Source organism: Alligator sinensis, unplaced genomic scaffold, assembly GCF_000455745.1.
Source record: "Alligator sinensis unplaced genomic scaffold, ASM45574v1 scaffold569_1, whole genome shotgun sequence".
Taxonomy (NCBI): Eukaryota; Metazoa; Chordata; order Crocodylia; family Alligatoridae; genus Alligator; species Alligator sinensis.
In genome coordinates, this window is record NW_005841914.1 from 1,887,056 (window position 1) to 1,900,183 (window position 13,128).

The window sequence follows — 13,128 nt, forward strand, 5'->3', positions numbered from 1 at the left end:
TCCGTCACTGCAGCGCGCGATGACTGATCAGGCCCTGCCAGGAAATCATATCCCGGGTCCCTCAGAGCGGCACGGCTGGTGCTTGCTGTGACTGATTAATGGTCCCCACTGAAGCCTTTTATTGCAAAAGATATGGGATATTTACAATCTCGACTGCCAACCATTTTTCTTGCTTTCCTTCCCTTTCCTTTTCCCCCCTTTTTCTGCCAGTCCAAATGAATTATTGATTTAGTAGGAAGGGACAGATGACTGGAACCACTGCTCGAACTCAAACCCTTCTGCAGCAGTCCTGTCTTACAGCTGGGCTGCTCAGCGCTGAGACAAGGTGAGCACGTGCATCTGCTGCTGATGGGTGGTAGCAGGAGAGGCAAGACAGTCCTGGGGTTATGGTGCCGGATTAGGAGCTGTGTGGGCTGAGCTAGCTCGGCCACAGACACCGGGTGCCCCTGGGCAGGCCAGAGAGAGAAGCATTTAAAAAATGCCCAAGTGATTTAGGAGTCCAAGTCTCATGCTCAGAGTGTCTTCAGCCTGTAGAAGCTTGTTGCCTTTCAATGGCTTTGGCTTCTGACAAGGTCACCCCCAAATGCCCCATTTCTCCCTTCCACCCCTCCATCAGCCTAGACTGTTACTTTTCGGGGTGGGGACAGCCTCTCCCATGCACTTACACAGGACCCGGCACAATGGGGCCCCGATCTCAAGTAGGGTCTCCAGGTGCTACTACAAAACAACCCCCCCATGTAGCCCAGTAAGATTTGGGGGGTGCCTGTGTCCTCTCTGACTTGCCTGGGAGCATTTCCCAGCCCTGGGCTGAGCACTGCAAGCCACACAAGTCAATGGGCAGGTCAGAGGAACTGGGGGAAACCCCAGCAGAGGCTGGGCAATGCGCTCCAGCAGTCAGTCCTTCCACCCAACGTGAGACTTGAGAGCAGATGCTCCCCAGTTTCTGAGCTTCAGACCCCCACTGGGTATCCCCAAGTTGAGCACCTGCCTCACTCCCCACCTTGAGCACCCTGGCCCATGTATATAAGGCCATCGCCACCGTACGCGGCCACGTCACTCCAAGAGAAGGATGGAGCGGCAGCATCACTTGAGGGAGGCAAACCCCCCTGACAGACAGACCAACTCCCGAGCTCTCGCTACGCAATGTGGTGACAACCAGAAGGCACCCAGCACCGTACCGGACCAGGCCCTTCACTCGGGCACTCTCAGGGAGGAGCCTGACAGTGGCCGAGGGCTGCGAGAAGACATGCCAGATGGGGCGTCCCTGGAATTTGCAAGCAGGTGGCAGCTTCCAAAACCCGCTGCAAAGGCTTTTTCTTTTTATGCAAAGCCAGCTTGCCAGTCTCCCCCATGCCACCTCCTCCTCACCTGCCCCCTGCACAAAGGCTCCTCACTGAGATGGCACCTGGGGTTGGGCTCATGGTTTGCAGATGACGCCGGGAGGGCAGTGCTGTGCATTTGACTGCCGAGCGCCGAACACAAAATCCCTCCTTGAATGCACTTTGCTAAGCAAATTCTCCAGTGTCCCACTCCCCTCCCAGCACTCTCCTCAGCAAGAGCCCCCAGGGCTTGCTGATGCCACCCCCTCCATCCATCCCCAAACCTCTGCCTTTTTAAACACCCCTACAAGCACCGGCTGCAGGACAGCGAAGCCATGGCCAGCATCCTGCTGCTGCTCCTGAGCTCTGGCAGCGTGGCAGCCCGCGAGCTCACGTGCATGTCGGCTCAGTTCAAGAGGCCTGGCCACTACATCCTGGGAGGGCTGTTCCCATTCGGCATCAACACCGTGAACCTCAGCGCGCGGGTGGAGCCCACGGCTGTCGCGTGTGAAAGGTAGGTTGGGGTCGGGGTCTGGGCAGAGCAGACCTGAAGGCTGCAGCACCCCCATGCCCAAAGGTCAAGCCAAGAACACGGGGTCCTGATCGCCCCTGGGTTTCTCCTGTGATATTCACCCCTCCCAGCAAAGTTGCCAAATCACTGAATCACAGGTAACGCATCTGCCAACGCAGCTGTGGAGCCAAAGAGATATGCTGCAGAAGTGCCCAGGGAGCCTCAGGCAATAGACGGCAAAGGTCCCATCACACTAGTGATGCCCTGCTCCAGAGCTGGCCCGGCGAGAGGCAGGCTCAGCTGTGTTGGTTGGCAGCGCTACTCCCATCGGGGGCTGCCCAGGGGTCAAAGAGCAAGAAGGAAATTCCTCCTTCACATGAGGGTCCTGCTGCCCCTGGCTGTGGGAGAGGCAGGGGGGTAGGAGTCCCTGCTGTGCTGCCTCCTCTCTCTGCAGGTTATATGCCACGGGGCTAATCTGGGCTCTGGGCATGAAGTTTACCGTGGATGAGATCAACAACTCCACGTCGCTGCTCCCGGGCGTCCAGCTGGGCTACGAGATCTACGACAGCTGCTTCGAGCCCGTGGTGGCCCTGCAGCCCAGCCTGCTCTTCCTGACCCGGGAGCGCAGCGCCGGGATCGACGTCCTGTGCAACTACACCGACTACCAGCCCCGCGTGGCTGCTGTGATCGGGCCCCACACGTCAGACCTCTGCATGGCGACGGCCAAGCTCTTCAGCTTCTTCCTGACCCCGCAGGTAATGGTGCGGCCAAGGCTCACTCATTCTGCGCAGGACCAGAGATCTGGCCCAGCAGCTGTCAAAGGAGGGATGGGCCAGTGGTTAGAGCATTGGCCTGCGAACTTGGGAGGTCTGAGCTTAGTCCCCTGTGTGATCCTGGGCAAGTCCCTCGGCCTGGGCAGTGCACACACAGGCATGAAAATACCCAGCCTGACTCCAGGGGAGCTCAAATACCTTCACACCCTCTGGATTGGCTCCTCTGTGCCTCAGTTTCCCGGCACTGTGCTACAGCCCAGGTGTGTCGTGGGGATAAATCTGTTCTGGACTAGGAGGTGCAAAGGCGGCAGTGAGAGAGCCAAGCAAGGAAGGGGCTGTGTTGGGGCAGCAGACGCATCCAAAGACCGAAGGCCCCTTCTTGTTCCAGTAGCGGTTGTTGGTCTAATGGAGGTGAACGCTGCTCGCTGCCAGGGACTGCGCACTCCTGATTTCCTTTGGGGCTTGTAGGACTCGTGGGGGCTCAGCCCTTCCAGCATGAAGCCCTCTGTGACCAGAGGGATGAGGGGGAGGCCAGACCCTTGCACAGGCAAGACGCCCCATTTGAACCGAGTGAAAGGGCAGCACGAGGGAGGAAGCAAGTGGCAGTGGCAGCTCCTCAGCGGAGGGAAGTCGCCGAATTGTATCCTAGCAGCCCCCAGAATCAGCTTCAGCCTTTCCCTCTAGGTCAGCTACGGAGCCAGCGCTGACAAACTGAGCAACAGCGAGCTGTACCCCTCCTTCTTCCGCACGGTGCCCAGCGACAAGCAGCAGGTGGAGGCCATGATCCACCTGCTCAAAAGGTTCGAGTGGAACTGGATTGCCGTCATCGGGAGCGACGATGAGTACGGCCGCGAAGGGCTCAGCCTCTTCACCAACTTGGCCGCCAGCTACGGGATCTGCATAGCCTACGAGGGTGTCATCCCCACCGACTGGTTGGACCCGAACCCCTGGGAGAAGCTGGACGAGGTGATTAAATACATCAACTCCACCCAGGTGAACGTCATCGTGCTCTTCTCCATCGACCGCCCGGCGCAGACCCTGCTGGAGCGCTGCATCAAGAAGGGGCTGAGCCCGAAAGTCTGGATTGCCACCGAAGCCTGGGTGATGTCCGACATCATCATCTCCATCCCTCGCATCCACACCATCGGGACTGTCATCGGTTTCATCATCAAAGGTGGCAAGGTACTCGGCTTTGAGGATTATGTCGCCCAGCTCTTCACCTCCATCCAGCAGGAGAGCTTCTGCCAGGCCTCCCGGGAGTGGAGCCGCCAAATGGAGTCGGGGGTGCTGGGCCCGCAGTGCGAGCACTGCAACCACATGAGCTGGCAGGATGTGGCCTCCTTGGTGATGCACCGGCAGACCTACGCGGTGTACATGGCTGTGTACAGCGTGGCCCATGCCCTGCACAAGGTGCTCGGCTGCACGAAGGACAGGTGCTCCACGGTGCCCATCAAATCCTGGCAGGTGAGTGAGGGCTGGGTCCCTGCGTCACCCTACAGGCTCCTTCCCTATCCGCGAGCGGGCTTTGTCCTCTTCCCTGTCCCACATCCATGCTCCGGGCAGCACAGATTAGCTGTAGAGGACCAGACTGCTGCCTTATCCGGTCCCCTCTCTTGGTCCTGCCCTGCCTAGCACAGTGTGGTCCTGGGGCGGCTGCAGAGCTAGAAGACTAGGGCTCAATCCTTGGTCCTGCCACTGACCAGATGCTTGACCCTGGTGCTACTGGTCCAGCAAGGACTGACCCCCAGGTGCAATAAATACAGAGCAACGGGGTGTCCTGCTGGCACAGCACTTCACACGGGAGCATCGGCCACGCTTTACAAATCAGGAAATGGAGGCCCAGGGCAGCAAGTGATTTGCCAAGGTCACCCCAGGAACTGGAATAGAGCCAACATCTTAGCCCCCTGCACCAGTCCTGGCCCCTACAGTTGGTGTAGTTACTGTTTGCCTTGTCCCAGAGTTAGCACCATACAAAGGCTAATGCTAAAAAAACAGGGATGGGGACGTTCCTTCCAGCCCCCTGCCACTCTCCAGGTGCTCGGGAGCCTGTGGCTGTGATGAACGACTCCCCCATCCCCTTTCTGCTACCGTGCTCCACCCATGAGCATCTGTGCCCAGGCTGTCAGCCCTGCTGGCCCTGCTCCTCCAGAGCCCGTGGCCAGTCATGTCTCTCCCTTCCTCCGGCAGCTGCTGGAGGTCATGAGGACGCTTCAGTTCGAGGTGAATAACTACAGCTTCAAGTTTGACCAGTCCCAGAGCACCAACATGGGCTATGAGATCTTGCTGTGGAGCTGGCAGAACCACACCCTCCACCACATCTCCGTCGGGGAATACGAGAACTCCCTGTCCATCAACAAGTCCCTGATCCAGTTCCACACTGAGGATAACAAGGTAACGAGGGGCAGCGGGGCGGGGTGGGGAAGAGATGAGGATGACGATGGGAATACCATACCTCACCTTCAGCTCCCTGCTCAGGGCCGTCGACCAGGGCTGCTTGCTCTGAACCCAGTTCCTCCTGGTCCTATGACAGACTCCAGCTGTGTGTTGGAAATGAGACTCTCCCGGAGCTGTAGAGGGAACAAGACACACAGCTGAACAGCTCCAATCCAGTCCAGTAAGGACTGGAGAGCCCACCCACAGCTAGCTTGTTCCAGTGCATGCCGAGGCCAGCTGCTCAGGTCTGACCACGTCCCTCCCCCTTGTCATCCAGAACCCAATGTCCACCTGCTTCAGCCACTGCAAGCCAGGGCAGTTGAGAAGAGTGAAGGGCTTCCACCTCTGCTGTTACGACTGCATCGACTGCCCCAGAAACACCTACAAGGACAGCAAGGGTGAGTGCCGCTGCCTCGCTGGCCCCCCACTCGAGAGCAGAGGAAACCCGGGGTCCGGTTCTGTGTTCTTCCCTGCACCAAAGATGTGGCCTGTGTGCAGGAGGGACAGAAGTGGATGCCCCAGTGCCTGGTCTCACCCTGCAGGACTCAAGTGCTGGCACTTCTGCTGCAGACACGGGATTGAACGGTGGGAGAGTGGCTAGGGGGGGGGGGGGGGGGGTGTGTGTGTGTGTGTGTGTGTGTGTGGAGGGGGGAGATCAGGGGAAGGGAGTGAAAACAGAAAGCATGGGAGTTTGGAGAGGAAAGGGATTGGGCCGCCATGATCCAGGGGCCCTGCATGCTCGAAGATCTCTGGGGCAGGGGCACGAGGCCATCACTGCCTTCTCCTGGCTCTTTGCAGAAGACAGGTTCTGCATTCCCTGCTCCCAGCACCAGTGGTCGCCGGCTCAAAGCATCAAGTGCTGGGACCGGACCGAGAGGTACCTCTTCTGGGGGGAGCCGCTCACCATTGGCTTGCTCATCCTGACGTTCACTGCCCTGGCCCTGAGCTGCCTGGCAGCTGCCCTCTTCTACAGGAACCTCAGCACCCCCCTGGTGCAGGCGGCCGGGGGCTGGATGAGCGTCTGCGCCTTGCTCAGCCTCTCGCTGATGAGCATAAGCACCATGTTGTATGTAGGGAAGCCCAGGCGTTACATCTGCCTGATATACCAGCCCATCTACACCCTGTGCCTCAGCATCTGCTTCTCCACCCTCCTCGTCAAGTCACTCCAGATTGCCCTGGTGACGGAGTTCAAGAGCTGTGCCCGCACCCTCCTGCCCTGGGTGACCCAGAGGAGAGCCTGGATCCTGGTGGCCTTCTGCTTCCTTGTCGAGAGCCTGCTGTGCCTCGGGTCCCTCTGCAGTGCCCCTCCCCTGCTGAAGTACGACTACAAGCTGCTGCCCACAGAGACGCTGCTCTACTGCCAGTTACAGTCCTGGCTCTTCTTCTTCTTGGTGCATGGTTTCAACAGCGCCACGGCCTTCATCTGCTTCCTCTGCACCTTCATGGTGCAGACCTCAGGCAAGAAGTACAACATAGCCCGGGGCATCACGTTCACTATGCTGATCTATTTCTTAACCTGGATCTTCTTCATCGCCACCTATACCACCATAAAGCCCACCTACAAGCCTGCCACCCAGATGGGCGCCATCCTTAGCACAGTCCTGGGCACCCTTATAGCTAACTACCTCCCCAAGTGCTACGTCCTCCAGTTCAAGCCCGACTGGAACACATTGGAGCGTTTCCAGAACTATGCCAAGGAGGCACCAGAGGACAAGGACTCTGGCTAAGTGGAGGACAAAGCTGGCAGAGGGGTTTGGTTTGTCACGTGAGCTGCAGCCTGCAGACACGGTGATGGTGTGAAACATGCACAGCCCTTTCTTTTGGGCTGAACATTCAAACCCAGGTCTCAAGCTTCAGGGCTCTATTAGCTGAGCTAAAGGAAGATACCTAAAGGCAACAGTAGTAGGTCTTTCTTCTCCACGAGCTGATCCCTAGAGGATGAAATTGCTTGTTCAGATACCTTTTTCACAGCCAGGACCACCGCAGGGTCGTCTGAGCAAGAGTCCTCAAACCATTTGATGCTTCTCTGTCTGAATCAGTTCCCTTAGCATATTTTCAACATTACCAGGCTCTCGACAGGGGCAGATGTCCAAACCAAGTGCTGCCTCTCTCAGGATGTTTCTGCATGTTCGTTTCTAGCTGATCCTTAGTACGATGATGAAGTGAACTGCTGCTTTCAAAAGCTTATGCATCTCTGCTTTAGTCTATAAGGTGCAACTCTACCCTGCTTTCTGCAGGACACAGAAATACAATAGCAATATGGAAACAGGAAATAGTGGAGGAGGGAGGAGGACACTGCTCGTCATAGAAGTTGTCGGTGCTCTGGATCCGACTGAGAGGGTTTGAGAACCAGGAAAGTTGGTCGCTGACCATGGAAGGCTGGATCCTTCCTTGCTCCCCTCCACGCATTTGCCAGAGCTAGCATGGGTGGGGGAGATGGATAGATTAGGGACAAGATAAAGCGCCAAGTTGCTTTTCTGCAGGCTGTGAGGGTGAGAACCATATTTGAGGCCACTTCAAGGATCAGCTCCTCTATTCCCAGCAGCTAGTTTAGAAAAAAAAGGTGCCTTCATTAGTCCTTAGCTGCTGTCACTCTTTCATCACCCTCCGTTCCTCCTGTATATCTGCTGCATCAATAGAGCACAACATCCTCTTAAAGATGCATTCTGGCTTATGGGACAGCACCTTGGGTTTCGTGAGGGTGCTCACCCAATGGGAACATGCATATTGCTAATTAGGTTTCCGTGGATTGTTTCATTAAAAAGTGACAAGTCAAAGACTTTCCACTTTTCTGGATTTATATCGTAGAGATCAGGATAATTTTTCATGCAAGTTTCTTACAAGTCCTCTGTGCCGTCCCTTTTGTGTTAAGAGATCCAGGCCATCTCACTGCTGAAACTTCCTTAGCCTGACGAAGGGTTTTGAACCCGAAAGCTTGCTTAATAACTTTTCTCCAACTATTTGGGTTGGTCTAATAAAAGATATCATATTCACCCAAGGAATCTTGTCTGCCTGTGTCCTTAGACCAACACGGCTACAACCCAAACCCCTGAATAGTCAAGGGACATTTGTCATCCAAATTTGGCTGTGCTAGTTTGCGTTTCACCAGCATGGATTTGCAAAGGACATGGAAATGAAGTGAACATAGAAAATGCAAATTGGGCTCTACCAAATCAGAGAAAAATGCTCCTAGAGCCACAACATGCAAAAGACTAGCAAGAAGATGTGTACACTAGGCCTGTGCGAATAGGGAACTATTCAATTCAGGTTCGGATTCAGCTGATTTGGATGCCAGCGATTCGATTCAGAGCTCTGAAACAGTTTCCTGCTTCGAATCGGCTCCAAAGCCAATTCAGAGATTAGGCCATAGGGTATAATGGGGAATCAATGAAATATCTATAACTTTGTTTTTTGTCTGATTTGGATGAAACTTGCAGGGGTGGTAGCCTCTGCTGAGTGCATGAAGCCTGCCAAGTTTCAAGGAGATGGGTACAGTGGTTTGGGGGAAACTGCACTGATGATGTCCTCAAAGCATCTTCTTTGGGGATTTCTAGGTTCGGAGAGGCTCAGAAACACCCTGGCTGGGGCATGTTGCTCTCCTGTTGCATGCAAGGTCCTTCTATCCTCCCTACACTGGGCAAAAAACTCCCCAAACCCACAGTTCCCCTGCGCTCTATGAAATGACATGGCTCTGTTATCACCCTGCCCTGAGATGCACCTTGCTTTCGAATGCAATAATCCTGAGAAAGCAAGGTTGTTTTGGGTTGAGGGGGGAGGAGGGGGGAGATAAAAGATCACATTCTTTAATGGTGATATAAACCTCAAAGCACAAGTGCAGTACGGGACCCTGAAGGGTAGCAGCAAGGAACTAATAAAGGATGCTAGCATATCTGGAGGTTGAAAAGTAACACTACTGCTATCTTCAAAAAACACCTAAGGGAACCGGGGCCTCAATTTCCACCAATTTTAGGCATTGTAATAAAGCTCGGATGACAAGAAAAAAAACACAGCTTGGAAAAAACCATGCTGGAGTGGGTAATGCCAGACGATCTGTGCTGACTGTGACAATTATAGCCACTTAATCTGCTCGGAGACCAGCTAACGGGTTTACAGACAGCATCAGGGCAGAGATGCTTTTGAAACTGTTAGGGTCATAGGGCTTGAAGCCACCTCCTAGTCATTTCACTGGAGCAGAGTGAAGCCCTGATTAGCTGGGAAGGTGCCAAAGACAGAGCTAATGGAGACTAGCTGTTACAGGGTGGCAGAGGCAATCCAACACCCAGCAGGCCCATTTCAGTACACTGCACTGCACGGACCTCCCAGGAGCACTTGCAGGCTTGGCTTTCTCCTGCCATCCGTTCTGCTGATTGGCATATTGGTGCCTGGGGCCATTTAAATGCAATTTGTTTTCAGCCAAGTTGTGCTTTGGTTTCGTCGCTTGATGGAGTAGATGGCTAAGGGCACGGAGGGGCTGCATAGCAGCTGCCTCAGAGCCCAGCAGGCTGCCTCTCTCGCAAAGAGATGCTGTTCAAGCTGTTCAGTCCTCTGAGCCCAATCCTTCCCTCAACTGTGGTGCAATTCCCCTGATGTCAATGGAGTTTTATGGGTGTAAAACTGCCGTAACCACCATCAGAATCAGACCCACAACGCATTAGCATGTCTTTCTACTCCCCTGTATGGGAAACATTAACAGCAGGCTCCCAGACACAGGGATCCAGCATGTGGGCACAGGACACTGTCAAACAGAAGAGATGGCTCCCATCCCAATGAGTCTGCAGCGTCTGCATAAAGCGAAAAGCAAACGGAGATACCAATTCTCAGCGAGGAGAGAACCAGGCAAGAGCGAGTCATGTCGAGTGGCCTACGTGGCTGTCAAAGACCAATGGTTTGCAGGCATCGCTGCAGAGGTTTCAGGGAGGATACTGCAATGGCTTTGTAGATATTATACAGGGAGCTCCACTCATGTCCAGTGCTTTACCAGATCCATGCCAGAGCACCCAGGATAAAGACAACTAATGTATGCCCAAGCTCATTCCCTCCGAGGTCCCTTCTCCCACTCGTGTGCAGGCCGAGTGGGGCTATACCCCACTCATGTCTGTCCAGCACTGTGGACAGCTGCAGCGGGACCCCGCAGGAGTTGTTCCCCAAGTTAAAAGAGGCAGCAGAGAGGGCAGGCACCTGCTCCCTGTCAAACCCTCTTTGCTGAGGCCAGATTCACTCTCACTGCTCCACATTTATTTGCGTCAAGCAGCTCAGGGCCTCATCTAGTGTCACAGCTCTCCTGAGATCACACGAGCCTTGCTGACAAAAGACTGGGAGTTTGAAACCACACCTACATACTAGGGGGACACAGAACTGACCACAGACCTTTTTCCCCCAAGGTGAGCTGCCGTTTGAGGCATACACTCTACAGGTCTCTCTAGGTGCTTTTTAAGGCATCCATCTTCACCAAATCCAAGCATGCCAGAGTCAGTTCATTAATAATCCTGCCTCCTCTAAGTGGGAGTAATGTTTTGTTAGGCCCATTTTACAGAGGGGGAACTGAGGCATTGTATGGAGATGAAGGCCTAGTCCACATCACACTACACACAGCAAGTGCTGCTGGCTGAGCTGCGAGTGTGTCCACACCCAGAGTGCCCCCATGGCTGAACTCCACCAGCTATGCAAACAAAAGTGTTTTGCCACATCCCGCCAGGTGTCAGAAAGTGGGTGTCAGCGGCCCACGTCCTCTGCCAGCTGCTGTGACCCTTTCAACAACTCGTGCCTTCCAAGCGATGGGTTTGGAACTGGCCGCCTTGTACACCGACTTCCCGCACGCGCTGTGCATGGGTGTGCATGAGCCTGCAATAGGCCAAAATGTGGAGAATGAGCCCCAAATTCTGCTCTGTTACTCTGGACTCCCACCGGGGCATCTCTGCTGACCTTGACCCCAGACAAGCCAAGCAACGAAGCTGGCTCTAATGCATCCTACTGAGAGTGGCACCTCTGCAAGGTTCAGGGAGCATCGGGCTAGTTCTGCTCTCTCCTATGGAGTAACTACAGCAACCAGTGGGGCTAATCTTCTGCATGACAACAGAGTCCGGCCTGTGGGGCAGGGCCAGGAGTAGGACAGGGTTCATGAAATAACAATTTGTTGGAATCAGACCTGCCAGGGTGCTTGTCTTACTAAATCAGAAGGGGCAGCAGCTTTTAACCAAGTGGGGAGGCACATGAATAGTTACCGATCCCCACAGAGCCCACGCGAAGTACAGACCGATGCACACAACTCTGTTAATAGCAAAGACAGTCTGTGAGACAGGAGACTCTTTCATGACACACATGAGGATTCCCAGCGTGCACCATGGGCTTGACCCAGCTCCTCTTAAAGCCAATGACAAGTGCGTGACCCTGCACAGCGGTAAAAGCCTCTTAATTCTGACTGCCCATTACAGCCATTGGACCTGATCCATAAGCCACTGAAGGCAACGGGAGCTTTTCCGCTGACCTCAGTGGTCATGGTATCAGGACTAGAGTGAAGAGAGCACTCAGCACCATTCAGGAACAGGTCCCACACTGATAAATAGATTTGGTTGGAAGCTGCCTCCCACAGAAAAGCACTCAACACCTAGAGCCCCTGCCTTGCTTCAGACCACAGGACATTATGTGAGCAGCTATTTGGTTCCTCCACCATCCTAACGAAAGCTAATGTTCAATGCCAATGCCTTTGAGTGTGTCACAGAGCTAGAGCACATTGCAAGTGCTTCATTTCATTTAGCACTCAAAGGGCATCCCTCCTTGCTGGCCTAAAAGTAAAAGTGGTGGATTCAGAGCAAAATCTCCTTGTTGCATGCACTTGAATTTGGGGTAGATTTAGTTGTAGGATATGTCCAAAGTGGGTCCATCTTTACGGAAATAAAATTCTAGAATATCAATAAAAAAAGTATTCACAGGACATTTAAATGGCAAAACCAGCTATAATCTCTGCATAAATGACAGGGGAAAGGGCTTTGGGCCCAAAGGCTTGTCTAAGATCTCCCCATCTATACAACAGATTCAATAAAAGGATATTACCAAATAAACCCTTTCCTTCTCTCATATTGCTGTAGCTTGTCATGGTCTGGAAAACACGCCGACCCTGTCAGTAAAAAAGGCCTCGTTTAACAGTTGTACCATGTTTCACACAAGCACATCGCACCGCTCCCAATTCTGCTTTTCCCTTCATCTAATGCCCACACGACACCACTGACATAAATGGATCGACTCCTGATTTACACAACTACGCACCTCAGAGACCTGTGTTAAAATGCAATAATATTATCTGGAGGTGCCGTCAGCTAAATTCTGGTCAGCAACACTGGAGGGTAGAGCATTTAGACAGCCCGAATTTCTCTTATTTCCCCCGCCTCCCTTTAGAAGTGGTCAACCTCTTTGCTTCTACCTCCATGTTACCACTGGGGCTGTATCAGTTCAGTCATTAAACTGCATACGAACTCACCTGACAGCCTGCTTTGCTTGAGGAGCTCCCTGTGAGCAAACCGTGACACTGAACGCACAGCTCTCCCTCCTGATTTCCCGCACATGAAGCTCTCCTCGGCAGGTAGGTGCGTATGTGCAAAGCCGTGCAAGATGGAGTAACAGGCTACTCACGGTGAGTAAAGGTAGCAGAATCTGGGTGGAAGTCCCCTCCCTAGTTGCTGCACCAGATGCTCACGAATGTGCTGCGGTGAGTAGACAAGGGCAATGGTTTGTGCAGCTCCGTAGCAAATGCGGCAGCTTGGCTCCCATTTTTGAAAGAGGGAAGGCAGAGTTCGTGCCGCTCTGCGGACGCTGGCAGTGTACATCCGGGAGAGAACAGTGCCCCTTCTGCTTGCAGCTGACGGGGCTGTTCAGCTAATTGGACTCACCTGCTCCCAGCCCCAGGCTGGGCCAGGTGGACTCAGTCTAAGCCTCGTTAGGATGCCCAGGGCAGGCTGCAGAGCCAGGCAGACAAGGTGACAAGCCAGGGAAGCGGAGAAACAGCAGCTGTGCAAGCTGCCCTGCGCAGGCAAGGAGAGCTTAGAGACAGAACAGGGGAGATCCGAGAGCCCAGCTAGGGACGGGGCCCAGGATGATC

At 54.1% G+C, this 13,128-nt stretch overlaps 1 protein-coding gene and 1 long non-coding RNA gene across 2 annotated transcripts; one reads left to right on the forward strand and one right to left on the reverse strand.

Moving 5' to 3' along the window:
* Positions 1 to 378: 378 nt before the first annotated feature.
* TAS1R3 (taste 1 receptor member 3) lies at positions 379 to 6,786 on the forward strand. The gene is made up of 6 exons (XM_006018839.2): positions 379 to 1,833; positions 2,285 to 2,585; positions 3,288 to 4,067; positions 4,791 to 4,994; positions 5,314 to 5,434; positions 5,835 to 6,786. The coding sequence occupies exons 1-6, from the start codon at positions 1,655 to 1,657 to the stop codon at positions 6,761 to 6,763; spliced, it is 2,514 nt and encodes an 837-aa protein (XP_006018901.1). The 5' UTR covers positions 379 to 1,654; the 3' UTR covers positions 6,764 to 6,786.
* Positions 6,787 to 7,447: 661 nt separating this feature from the next.
* Positions 7,448 to 12,827, reverse strand: LOC112549473. Its single transcript, XR_003092893.1, has 3 exons — positions 12,511 to 12,827; positions 12,087 to 12,150; positions 7,448 to 7,581 (listed from the first exon to the last, which is right to left on the reverse strand). It is a non-coding gene; the product is annotated as an uncharacterized LOC112549473 (long non-coding RNA).
* Positions 12,828 to 13,128: the final 301 nt, after the last annotated feature.